At 42.9% G+C, this 13,139-nt stretch overlaps 1 protein-coding gene across 1 annotated transcript in view; it reads left to right on the forward strand.

The window, feature by feature from the left end:
• Nucleotides 1-12,269, forward strand: part of KIAA1210 (KIAA1210 ortholog) — a 34,585-nt gene extending 22,316 nt beyond the window's left edge. The window contains 6 exon segments of the mRNA XM_060086411.1: nucleotides 3,179-3,242; nucleotides 3,431-3,535; nucleotides 5,264-7,966; nucleotides 9,422-9,585; nucleotides 10,539-10,638; nucleotides 12,103-12,269. Of these exon segments, the coding sequence (XP_059942394.1) occupies nucleotides 3,179-3,242; nucleotides 3,431-3,535; nucleotides 5,264-7,966; nucleotides 9,422-9,585; nucleotides 10,539-10,638; nucleotides 12,103-12,269 (3,303 nt within the window).
• The last annotated feature ends 870 nt before the right edge of the window (nucleotides 12,270-13,139 follow it).

Raw genomic sequence — 13,139 nt, forward strand, 5'->3', positions numbered from 1 at the left:
GTCAGTAGTAATTGTTCCCTTTCATTCTTATTTTAGTAATTTGTATCTTGTCTCTTTTTTTCTTAATCAATCTAGCTAAAGATTTGTCAATTTTGTTTTACTTTTCAAGGAACCAACTTTTGGTTTCATTGATTTTCCATATTGTTTTTCTGTTCCCTATTTCATTACCTCTGCTTTCATCTTTGTTATTTCCTTCCTTTTGCTAGCTTTGGGTTTAGTTTTATCTTTCTAGTTCCTTAAGGTGGAGAGTTAGATTATTGATTTGAGATCTTTCTTCTTTTTTAACAAGTATATACAGCTATAAATTTCTTAGGAATGCTTTTGCTGCATCACATAAATTTTGTTATGTTGTGTTTTAGTATTAATTCATGTCAAAGTATTTTCTAACTTTCCTTTTGATTTCTTCTTTGACCCATTTGTTGCTTAAGGGTGTGTTGTTTAATTTCCACCTATTTGTGAATTTTCCAGTCTTCCTTCTGTTATTGATTTCTAGTTTCGTTCTGTTGTGGTCAGAGAAGATACTTTGCATGATTTCAATCTTTTAACATTTATTAAGATTTATTTTGTGGCCTAGCATATGGTCTATACAGGAGAATGTTCCATGTGTATTTCAGAACAGTATGTATTATGCTCTCGTTGAATGGAATGTTCTGTATATACCTGTTAGGCTTACTTGGTTTATAGTATTGTTTCAAGTCCTCTATTTCCTTATTGCTCTTCTGTCTGACTATTTATTCATTATTGAAAGTGGGATACTGAAGTCTCTATTATTGTGTAACTGTCTATTTCTCCCTTCAGTTCTGTCAATTTCTGCTTCATGTATTTAGGAGAGGGTCAGTTGTTTGGTGTGTATACATTTATGATTGTTCTATCTTCTGATGGATTGACCCTTTTATCAATGTATAATGTCCATCTTTGTCTCCTGTAACAATTTTGACCTGAAGTCTGTTTTGTTTGATGTTAGCATAGCCACCCGACCTCTCTTTTGGCTACTGTTTGCTTGGAAACCCTTTAATCATCCTTTCACTTTCGACTTATTTGTGCCTTTGGATCTAAAGCGAGTCTCTTGTAGATAGCATATAAATGGATCATGTTTTTAAAATTCATCTTGCCAATTTCTGCCCTTTTAATTGGAGAGTTTAATTCATAGCAATTACTGATAAGGAAGGACTTCTTCTGTTTTGCTCTTTTTTTCCCTATATATCTTACATCTTTTTTGTACCCCAGTTCTTCCATTACTACCTTATTTTGGATTTAATTAATTTTTTTCAGTGTACTGTTTTCATTCCCTTCTCTATATATTTTAAAATCATTTTCTTAGTGGTTACCTTGGGGATTACAATGAAGAAAATTAACATTTTAGGATATGTAGTTTTCTCTTTCTATTAATTTGAGTAAGCTAACTATGTATTTTATAGGTTAATGGAGTTAAATTATTTATAGTCAATATTTCCTAACATCAATCTAAACATTTGTCCTGCTTTAATGTAATAAACTCTCTATTAGTAAATTCAAGAATTGAGTCAGGTTGTTATAGGTTAAATCTTGGGCTTGTAGGCAGAAAGTCTAATCTTTGGTGGTGCAGTTAAACCCTTACCATCCCCGGGCATGAGAGCTTCTCAGCTATTTCTGCCATCCTCCCTGGTTTGTTAATTCACTAGGGTGACTACAAGGGGGGCAGGTGGCAGCAACAGTAGCGATAGCAGCAGAAGGGCCACACTGTATCCAGTGTAATAGGTCATGTTCATTATTCATCCAAATCATCAAGAAAAGCTGGACTATATTCCCTGATTCCTATTTAGGAAGATAGGGAAGTGATGCCTTTGGAAAAGGTTTTTACTAAAAGCTAAGAATTAAAAGATGTTGGTATTTTAAAGGATGTGTCAGTTAGCTGGAAGATTCACTTTGGTGAATCTTTAGTCTCAGTGACTCTGGGCTATAAGTAAAGGGCTGTAAATCAGAGCTGGAAAAGATTAAAAGATTTCATAGTTACAAGCATTTTACAGGGAAGGACAGTAAAGCACAAACAGATGCCCAGGGTCAAACACTCTGGTAGTGGCAGAGCTAAGGCCAGAACCCAGTCTTTTGACTTCCAGCCCAGTACCCTTTTCACCCCATCATGTTGCCCCTAGCTTAAACATTACAGTTTAGCTTTAAAAGGAAAACAAAGTATAAGTTGAAAGAACAGTTGGTAGGGTGGCCAGCCTAGGAGGGCGTTCTGGTGGCCCTGAATCTCCTTGGTTTGGTGTCAAGCAGAGGCTGATCAATTACTATGCACTAAATCCTGTATATGCATGATCACCTGGAAACCTCACCACAAACCTGGAAGACAGGGAATGTTGGCTAAGGGAAACTTAGTGTGACTCTTCTTTCTGACTTTCTTCCTTCTGCCTAATTGAGGAAAGGCCTGGGTAGCGCTCTCTAACAAGGCCAGGACATCTACTTCTTCCTTGTGACTCTCTCCCTGACACATGGATGAATACAAAAGAGTCCAGGAACATTTATGACACAGAGGCTGCTGCCACTGGCTCCCTGCTTTGAAATCTCTTAGGTCTGCAAGTCCCACAGGAGGTTTCCCCTTATCCTTAATTTATAGATGCGGACAGAGATTTAGAAAATAATTTGCCCAAGATCACACAGAGAGTAAATGATGGAGCAAAGATCTGAATCCAGGTCTATCTGACCTCATTCACTCAAAAGGAAATAATTTTGAGCTGTGTCTGTTTACATAGGCACTTCGAGTAGGAACATAAAGAGTTGTATGTTTGCCTTTAGATGCATATCACAAAGGCTTACACAAAGCTAACTACAGACCCTGTTCAGTGCAGTGCAACTCTGACATTTCCAAAGCTGCACTGTCATTATCTGAAAACCTTGATTATACTAAACCAATTTCACCCCCTTCAGTGTGAGGGCTGAGCCCTTCATCTTTTTCTCTCTTCCTTCCTAACCAAACCCCAATCCTTTTTCTTCTTTTGAGCTAGAAAGATATAATTCATGCTTTCACTAAATCCCCTGAAAAGAAGCCAACAGGACTTGAATGTGGCTCCCAGGTCTGGTGAAGCAAATTTAAGAATTCCAGTGTTGCCAAGAGTATGATTGTTGTCAGGCCCAGCAACCCCATTTTCAGATTTATGGCCTTGCAGTGTGGGTCAGTGGTTTCTGGGGTGTTTTCTAGAGCTCCCTGCAGCATATCACTCAGAGATCAGAAACCTCAAATCTAGGTGAACCACTTCCAACAGGTAAAATGATCACCAGGTTATGGGCGCCTTTGGAAATCATTTCCATGAATTGTATTATTATGCTCCCAGCAGAGCCATTTGGATAGTAAGGACATTTTTCCTGATGCTTTTTTCTTCGGCAACCATGCAGGGGTGGCTTCAGAGCACTTAAGTCTGATTCAAGCTCTTTCTTTCCCTCTTTTAGGCAAAACCAAAGCAGGAGAAGCCAAGCCTTCCACTGGCTTCTGAAGAAAAGAAAAGAACAACCGAACCGAAAGAAGCTGACCAAAAGAAGCCGAAAAAAGACAGTACAGGTTGGCACATCTTCACCCTCACTCAGAATCATGTCCTCAAGCTTAATGGCATGGTGCTATGTGACAGGAACCCAGGCCTGCTGTTGGTGGTCCTCAGAGAGCCTTCAGTTTAAGATGCATACTAATGTTGTCCAAGTTTATCCATCTAAACTGCCCAATTAATACAGTTGCCACTTGTGTGAGATTTAGGTAAAGGGTCATACCTGGATTCCTATTGTACCTAAATGAATTTCCAACCAGAGAGGTGTTTTATGTTTGTTTGTAAGTTTGTTTAATTCTATGTCTAATGTACATGCTGAGTTCCTCAGTGAGCCCAGATATCCGAGGGCAGCCAGTGATTTCCCCTTCAGCATTCCCCCTCAGCAACAGAACCAGACAATAATAACAGAACTGGCGAAAAAGACCCTGGTTTTTTAAAGTTGCTTTTCTCTTCCATTAGAGAGAAAAGGTCTTGTGTTAACAGTGAGACCAGTTCCCATATCCATGGGCAAAGAGGGCTTGGGCAGCTGCAGACAGATGTCCTTGGCAGCCAACACCCATCAAATCCCCAAACAACAAAAACCACTGGAGTGAAAATCTGTGTGTGTGTGTGTGGTGTGTGTGTGTGTGTGTGTGTGTGTGGATGTGGATGTTAGCTCCAGCTGATAGCAATCTAATTTCAAGCAATACTTGATAAACCAAAATTCCTGTTCCACAAATTAAGTCAAACAGCTATTTCATATTTTTGCCACAAAGGATTTCACATGTGGGTTCAAAGGCAGGATATCCCTAAATACGTTTTCCCATGAAAAGTAACAAAACCACAAAACTCTTCTGCATAACAACAACAAAACAAGAAATTAAATGAGCAATTTCTTTTGCTTTCTTTTTATCCTCTTTTCATATTTATTTTTAATAGCTGTCACTTTTACACACAGAGGATAATACTTATTCAGTGTCCATGAGGGCAGATAACTTTGGTTTTCCATGTCATGGGAGTGGTTTGGAGTACAGCACCCCATGCTCAGCACTATATGCTAGATGTGAAACCACTAGGTGGAGCTAGGGACCAGTGGATGATGAGGGACGGGAGGCCCCCGAGGGCCCTCCCACCTGGGGATTAAAATAAGTTCCTTAGTAAAAGTAATAGAGAGGAGAGAAGCAGTCTGTAGAACTGCTGCCTTGTGCTTGACCTGAAGCCTGTGGACCGAGGCAGTTGTTAAGGCTTTCCAAGAATGGCTTTGCATGTATATTACATCAGATTATTTTAATAAAGAGAGTTGAAAGCAGAAGAAATGGGGGGCCATAATCCTACCTTCCAGATAACCCCTGTTGACACCTTTCTAAAAAATAAAGCAATACCTGCATATTATATAAAAATTAAGTAGAATTAAGTAGAAAATAGAAATACTAAGTAGGAAGTAAAATTTCCCTTCACCCTGCCCCAGTCAGTTTCCTAAAAGGTAATCGTTGTTACAAGTTCAAAAATTGCCTTTTGCTGTGTCTCACATCTAATGGTGATGTGCCAACCTTGGAATCAGTTCATAAAGCCGGATTTCACTTTGATTTAAAAATTTCCCACCACAGAAGGCTAATAGTGACCAAGTTGTTCTCTGTGTTCTGAATAGCTACTTCTCCCTGCTAGGGAATTCAATAGCAAATAGGTACCCATTGGGCCAGGGAGGAGTATTCTTATTTTACAAAATCTAAAGTACACATCTTTCCTTTCCTTACTTCTATTTGGTACAGGTGCCTCAGGCTGGGAACCGAGAAACAAAACTGGGACTTATGAACAGAAGACAACAGATCAGGCTGCAAACAGAGATGCTGCTGAGAGCCAGGGCTACCCATTTCCAGCAGCATACAGAAGACAATGTGGAAGGAGAGGCTCAAGTACTTCAGAAATACGTGAGCATGAATCCAAAGGAAGAAGCTTTAAACCATCCAGTCGAGCACTTGGCCTAGGCAATGGAGCTGGGTCCCCACCTGCCGGTAAGACTGCCAGGGGTTTCCCTTCCTGGCACCTGCCGTTGGAGAAGCAAGTCACAGAGCAGCCCCCAAAGGCACGAACAGAAAGCGCTACTCCTCAGGGGCTGCTTTCAGATAAAGATGACATGGGAAGGAGAAATGCCGGTATAGATTTTGAAGGCAGAAAAGCATCAGCATCACAACCCATACCTGAAGACATGGAAGAGTCCATGGTTAGTGGTCTGTCACCATCCCATGGAGATGGGGCTTCTGGAGCCAAGAAGACAGAAACCAAGAAGAAAGAACCCGTGGTAGGAAGCCCTTCTACAACCCGAGATATTTTCTCAGTGACACTGGAGCATCAGGTGTTTATGGATCCTTCTCATAGCCAGTCAGAAGAGGAAGAAGCGTCCAGCTTTGATTTGAAAAGTGTCCAATTTAAAATGAAGTCAGCTCAAGATACCTACAAAGAAAAGTCTCCTGGAAACGTTGTCCAGGCCTTTACAGCAAGCATTTCAGATACCGAGAGAGCTTTGGTACAGGGAGGTATTACTGCAGAGAGGCTGCCTCCCAGAAGCCTTTCCCCGTCCTCAGGGGAGCTGAAAGCTGAAGCCGTTGCCTCAGATTCAGAGGGTACTTCAGAGGCGGGCAGTCGTTCTGAGCAGCAGCTGGCTTTCCAGCCCTCCAAGAAGCACAAAAATGAACAAGAAGTCTTCCCAGAATCAGAAAGTTCAGCTGTGGAAGTGAGCGGTCCTGAGCAGCAGCAGGCTCCTAGGTGGGGGGCTCCTAGATATTCTTCCTGGGCCTTGGGGAAGCCAGAAGTGGAAGCCGTCTTTTCGCATTATGAGGGTGCTTCCAAAGAGGGGAGTGGCTTTGGGCAGCAGCGGGCTCCCAGGCACTCCCTCCAGCCTTTGAGGAAGTCCAAAGATGGCCAAGAAGTCTTCGCAGAATCCGGTTTTGTAGTGCAAATGACCAGTTCTGATGAGCAGCTGGCTCCCAGATGCACTTCCCAGGCTTTGGGGGAGCCTGAAGATGAAGTCTCCACAGGATCAAAGAGTTATGTCGAAAAGTACAAGAGGGCTGAGGATTGGAGCAGCTGTGAGGAAAATCTGCGTCCCGGACCCCCTTCCCAGGCTTTGGGGAGGCCCAAAGACCGAAAACAAGTCTCCTGGGCTTCAAAGAATGTGTCTGGAGCGTGGGGTGCTTCTGTGCAGCAGATGCCTCCCAGGCACCCTTTCCAGTCCTGGGTGGGCCCTACATCCAAGCAACAAGCCTCTGCAGGTCCAGAGAGCGCTGCTGTGGAGTGGGGCATTCCCATGGGGCCACGGCCTCCCAGAGTGACTTCTGAGGCCCCGACGAGACCAGTAGTCAAACAACCAATCTCTGCAGGTCCAGAGAGTGTCGACATTGAAGGGGGTGCTTCTACCAAGCTGCCGCCTTCCAAACATTCCCAGTCCACTGTAAGACCTAAACTCCAGGAAATGTCAAGTTTTGAGGGTGCTGCTGTTGAGGTGGGCATTTCTGGGAGGTCACTGCCTCCCAGACACCCTGCCCGGTCAGTTAAAAAGTTAAAAGTTGAGGAAATGTCCTCACGTCTAGAGGGCATGGCAGTTGAAGAAGGCATATCTAAGGAATTGGTGCGTCCCAATCTTTTCCAGTTGTTCATGAAGTTCATGGTACAGCACTTCTTTTCAGAGAGGCCTTCTACTGAGAAGAGAATCTATGTGGATCCTCTGTCTTCAAATCAACCTTCCAAATCTTTGTCGAGGCCTAAAATCGAGCACCAAGTTTTCTCAGGCTACAAGGGTACCGATACTGAGGGAGGCATTTCTTTGAAGAAGCTGCCTACGAAAAGCCCTTTACCGTGCTTGGGGAGGCCTGAAGGCCTGCAAAAAGGCTTCTCACGTTCAGAGAGCACTCCTGTAAGGTGGAGTAGTTCTAAACAGCAGCTGCCTTGCAGACACCCTGGCCAAGCCAAAGATGAGGCTGAATTTCAGCCACAGACTTTCTCAACAGGCCCAGTGAGTGCACCTGTGGAGTGGAGGGGCTCGGGGGAGCACCTGCCTCCCAGACACCCTTTTCAGGCTCCTGCAGCCCCTGAACAGCAGCAACAGGTTTATTCAAGTCCCAAAAGTGCTGCTGCTGAGGGAACCATTTTGGAGAGCGATCCTAGCTGCTGGTCCCTACCGAGAGACCCAGCTTCTCCAAACAAAACCAAGCAACACAGCCAAGGCTCTGAAGACCTCATTAAGAACATCCTGATTCCTGCTACCAAAGCTGTGAAGTTCACCAATGCTCCTGTCTGGCAAACGTCCACTTCTGGGGGCACTTACTCTGATCAAGGTAACAGCCATTCAAATTCACCCACCAGTCGGGCTGTTGTTGAAAACGTTTTTGGAGTCCAACTGAGAAAAACCTCTTCCTCACAGGAGTATAAGGGTGAGAAAAAAGATTTTACCAAGCTTCCTTCTGTTTCCCAAAGGGGTCCCCTCTGGACATTTGTCCACATTCTGTAATGGACACATAATCATCTCCCCATCCCCCTTTCCCCGTGCACCTTACATGTAGATAAGAGTTTATGCTTTTCTCAAAATACCTTTACGTGGATTATGCTCCCCTCAGCACCATGTAGATTTTATTTATTTATTTATTTATTTTTAAAGCTGTGGTTTTCTTTTTTTCTTTTTTGAAGATCTTGGAGGTAGGAGTTTATTAATTACTTTATTTATTTTTGCTGTGTTGGGTCTTCGTTTCTATGCGAGGGCTTTCTCCAGTTGTGGCAAGCGGGGGCCACTCACTATCGCGGCCTCTCTTGTTGCGGAGCACAGGCTCCGGACGCACACAGGCTCAGTAGTTGTGGCTCACGGGCCTAGTTGCTCCGCGGCATGTGGGATCCTCCCAGTCCAGGTCTCGAACCCGTGTCCCCTGCATTAGCAGGCAGATTCTCAAACACTGCGCCACCAGGGAAGCCCACCATGTAGATTTTAAAAGCCGGCTCATTAATAGAGCCCTATGTTCAGACCCTCAGCTTGAAATCTTAATTTATTGTAAATGTTTGTACTTCCACAGCTTCTTAACTCACCTGAAATGTCTAAGAATCCAGAGCTAGGTGATTTTTTGAGCATTTATCGCTCTCAAAGCCTTTGTACCTTCAGGCTCATCATCACACAGTCTTGTACGTGCCTATAACCGTATCCATTTAACCACACACTTGCATTAGAGACCACGAAGTAACAAATGCAATAAGATTTTCCTTGGAGTTAGAGAAATGACATCAGTGACCTAAGCGTCTGGCCTCCTAGGAATTTTCCCAGCCCACCTGGCAACTATTGTCCTACCCTGAAATGGGGATAGGAAGAGGGATGGACAAGGGAGGCAAAGGGACCAGTAAGAGGATGGTTTGCAAACTTTGAAGTACAGCTTCTTATCTACTCAAGGAACTCCTGCCTTGCCAAGTGGTGGGGAGGGCACAAAAGAAGGGGGCCCTTCTCTATATGTTATCTTTTTATTTTCATTTGGCAGTTAACAAGGATCCCCATTTGGGACATTATTGTGGGTAGGTCCCAGCCAGTCTCAAGACCCTGCCTGCCTCACATTATTAATTTATTTTTAAAATAAATTTATTTATTTTATTTATTTATTTTTCGCTGTGTTGGGGGGGTCTTCGTTGTGGTGCGGGGGCTTCTCACTGCGGTGGCTTCTCTTGTTGCAGAGCACGGGCTGTAGGCGCGTGGGCTTCAGTAGTTGCGGCTCGCGGGCTCTGGAGCACAGGCTCGGTAGTTGTGGCGCACGGGCTTAGTTGCTCTGCGGCATGTGGGATCTTCCCAGACCAGGGCTCAAACCCGTGTCCCCTGCATTGGCAGGCGGATTCTCAACCACTGCGCCACCAGGGAAGCCCCTGCCTCACTTTAGTTCTAACTTCTTTCATTCCTTTCTCAGGAAAAGCTCCTGGTCGACAGTCAGATCATGCCATCTCAGAGCCAGCTTGGATAACCATGATAAAGCAGAGGCAGGGGAGTCTCCAGGCCAACATTCCCGTGAAAGAGCCAAAAACCAAGAATAGAGCTGGAGCCAAGGCTGAGACTAAGGAACCTAGATATGGGGTAGGACCTGGAGCAGCCCACTAAACACTCCAAAAGGGTGCTGGAGCCAACTGATTAAGCTTACATTGGGAACTTTCCCAGACATGCAGCTCCCAGCATCCCAGGCATGCTGGGATGATGTCTTGCTTCCAATGTCCCATTTTCAATGTCTTTGGAAGTTTTAGAATGAGAACCCCTCTTGTCAAAACTACATAAAACTGACTCAAGAAAACTCAATGAAATTTACATATCGAGATGTCTAAGTTCCTATACTTTTAGGTGCTTACTGAATTTGTTGTGGGATCATGTGAAAATCTGTTTAACTCTTTGCTTTAAAGATCTTTTCATTTCATTATTAGTATTTTTAAGGGAGCAGTATCATACAGGGGGCAAAGTCCACCTTAATTAAAGCTTTGTCAGAGGGAAATACACTAAGGTATATAAACTAATTAATTTAGACCAGTTGTGGAGAGGTTAATTTGAAAAGCTTAAACTGTACAATTTTGAAAAGACCTATTGTTATATCACTTTGTAATGCAAGGAGCGCAAGTCAGATGTAAATAGGTTTTGTTACGTAGAAATCTATGGAACTCAAGTCCGTTAACTGATAAGATTTGTTTGTGACCACCGCATTTCTGTTAGCTTTCTGTTAAGTGCTGGTAAAGTCCTAGAGGAAAGGTTGTTGTCAAGTTACATAATTCTCTTGTTAACCTGTTTACACTGTTTGTATGATGAGACAGCCTTTTCTCCCAGCTCAGAAAGGTGATGAAGTTGAACCAGCTTAGATTTTGTGAACCTGAATTCTGAACCAAGGTGCTTTCTGTGCTATTTCTTTCCTTATCTCTCTCTTTTCTTTTGATTAATGTTGAACTTATAATACCCAGGACAGGACTTGCACCTTGTGATCTGAATAAGTAATTTGCTGTTTTCATGTCAGGACTTACAAGCTTTCTGTTTTCATTTTTGTATTAAAGAGAACTGGCCTTGCAAATGAAAACCAACCAAGGAGTGTTTTCACTTCTGATGTCAACAGACAGGAGATGGCACGGAAGCCACCGAAGTCTACCAAAACAGGTAAAAAACACACCCCAACCCCCACTCCCAAAATAGCCCTGGCAGAAGTTGCAAAACTTTTGCAATTTCAGACAATACATGTCTCTCTTCCCCCAAATCAGCTTATGATTCTCTCATGGTTCTTCCATTAGATACAGATATTAGCTTGTTTTAGGAAAATCCAATTATTATGACTACTGTAAGTCAGTCCAATGTATAATTTTCAGAGGGTCTTCCAGTCTTTTACCCCATCGAGGAAGCTGTATCAGAACAAAATTGTGATCACTCACTAGAACTTTCCTGTGGCTGGTATTCAAGAGGAAAGAACCAAGCCACTTTCTAGTCCATAGCAAAATGGTGTTTTCTCACCTTCTACGTTCCCAGGGAAACTGTGGAAAATAATCCACTATAAATGGCCAATGGTATTGAATTGTCTTTTAACTATTTAAAAGGCTTGTTTCAGCCCCTCTGTATTCTGAGCAGAGGTATGAGAGGTGGGGAAATGTTGAAAGCTGAAACAAACACTGTGCTGTGATAGAACAGAATGGGGTCTCATCAGTAGAGTCACGTGCCAGAGGAATATTTTTTTTTCAGAAGGAGCAGGGGGAGGGGAGGATAGATTTATATTGAGGCATCTTTGTTCTCTGACTTAGTCCGCCTCATGAAGAAATTAAACTAGGAATTAGGAACCCACCCTCTGGCCATGATACAGCAGCACCTGACCTGCTTATAGCTGTGAATAGTCTCATGGGCACAGTAATCCTATCAAGTGGTTCTCAACTCTCACTGTGCTTTAGGATCACCTGATGTACTTTTAAAAAATTACAGATGGCCCTGGATCCATTGCTAGAGATTCTAATTCAATTAGTTCAGGAAATAGTATGTGCATTTGTATTTTTAAAAAGAGCCCTAGGCGGTTCTAATGTGTGGCCAGGGTTGAGAACCACTGGTTGAGTCTAAGCCACTAAGTCAATCAACCGTAAAGCAGGATAAGGGAAGGAGTAGAACTGGGGAATAGTGAAGGAGGCTGCTAGGTAGGAGTAGTTGATATCATGTTATTTAGCATATAGACTTTTACTGGGTGTATCTATTGAGTCATCAACAATCATTTCACACAACATAATGGATTGGCAAAACAAAAACAATATTACCTAATAAGAAATTTAAAAAACTGAACAGATACCATACAACATGTTTCCTCTCTGATCTCAATTCAAAAGTGTAAGACAATCCAATAATAACCACCCAAAGATTGGCAGTTACAGCTGTAGGTATTTTCTCTCAGGCCTTCCCATGTCAGGCCCCTGTGGCTCTAGCCATATTGATGTTACCCTTTTCACATACCACCCTATGGCATTGCCCATGCACTGACTTCTAGAAGCCAGAGGAAACCTGAAAGGAGGAAAATTTTTACTGCATCCCATAAACGTACCTCAGTATCTCTGGGGCTTCTTACTGCTTGTGTGTTATTTGCTATGGTTCCAGTAAGATTCGAAGATGAGAAGATATTTCAAGTACCTTCTGTGGAAAAAGAAACCAGAAAGTCTTCAACTGTCCCAGCCATGCTACAACAGCCGGCTAAGCCAACTGAGCCAGGCTGGTTCTCCGTGGCCAAGAAGAAAGACAAAGCATGAAACCACGTAGCCATGTAGCAAAAATCACGCAATAAATAGCTCCTGGGTGGAGTATCAGCATTTTAAATGATAATTGCCAATAGCTGTATTAATGTCACGTAGTGAATTATTTACTGTAACCATTTTTATTAAGCATAAGAGCCTTAAAAGGGGAATTAAAGCTAATAATTATTTGAATGAAACAGACGCCATGAATGCCTAACCTTCAGTACAGTCACTGCCAGCATCTGAAAACCCAGCATTTCCTCTATAAAAACTATATAAAATGTTTGCACTGCTGTCGAACTGAGAAAACTTTAACTTTGAACAATGTGCTTTAGAAGGGAGAAAGCTAAAACATTTTGTTGGAGCAACTAAGAGGTGGTCATTTCCCTTGATCTAATAAATTCATTCTAATGGAAATGTCCAGATGATTTGGTCCAAGGATTGGCTTTTAGGCTTTATGAGCCTAGTTAAATGCTTCAGTTCTTTGGTTGCTTTTCCAAACTTTGCAAAGCCCCCTAAGAAGATGTGGTAGAAGTGAAAATTCTGGGTCTCCAAGAAAAATTTTGCACAGCCAGTCCCCCAATCAGCCCACTGCCCTTTGAAACACCTTCTTTGTATCCCTGAGGGCTCCCAACACCTGCAACTTATACAGAGCTCTCTTTCCACGTGCCCCATGTCAACCTGTCACAAGTCTGGCAGCAGTGAGCACCTTCCTATGGGGCATAGCATTCCTTGGGGATTATCATACTCCTCTGGATGGTTAGCCCATCAGTGTTTGACCTTTTGCCCCAGTGCCATTGTGACCCTCTCTAGTTGCTCAGAAGTGTACTGCACTTCATACATATCCTATTTTTAAAGCACTTAAGACCCTGTTGAAATTCAAAATTCTGAAGATTCCAAAAG

The sequence above is a fragment of the Mesoplodon densirostris genome, chromosome X (genome assembly GCF_025265405.1).
Source record: "Mesoplodon densirostris isolate mMesDen1 chromosome X, mMesDen1 primary haplotype, whole genome shotgun sequence".
Lineage (NCBI taxonomy): Eukaryota > Metazoa > Chordata > Mammalia > Artiodactyla > Ziphiidae > Mesoplodon > Mesoplodon densirostris.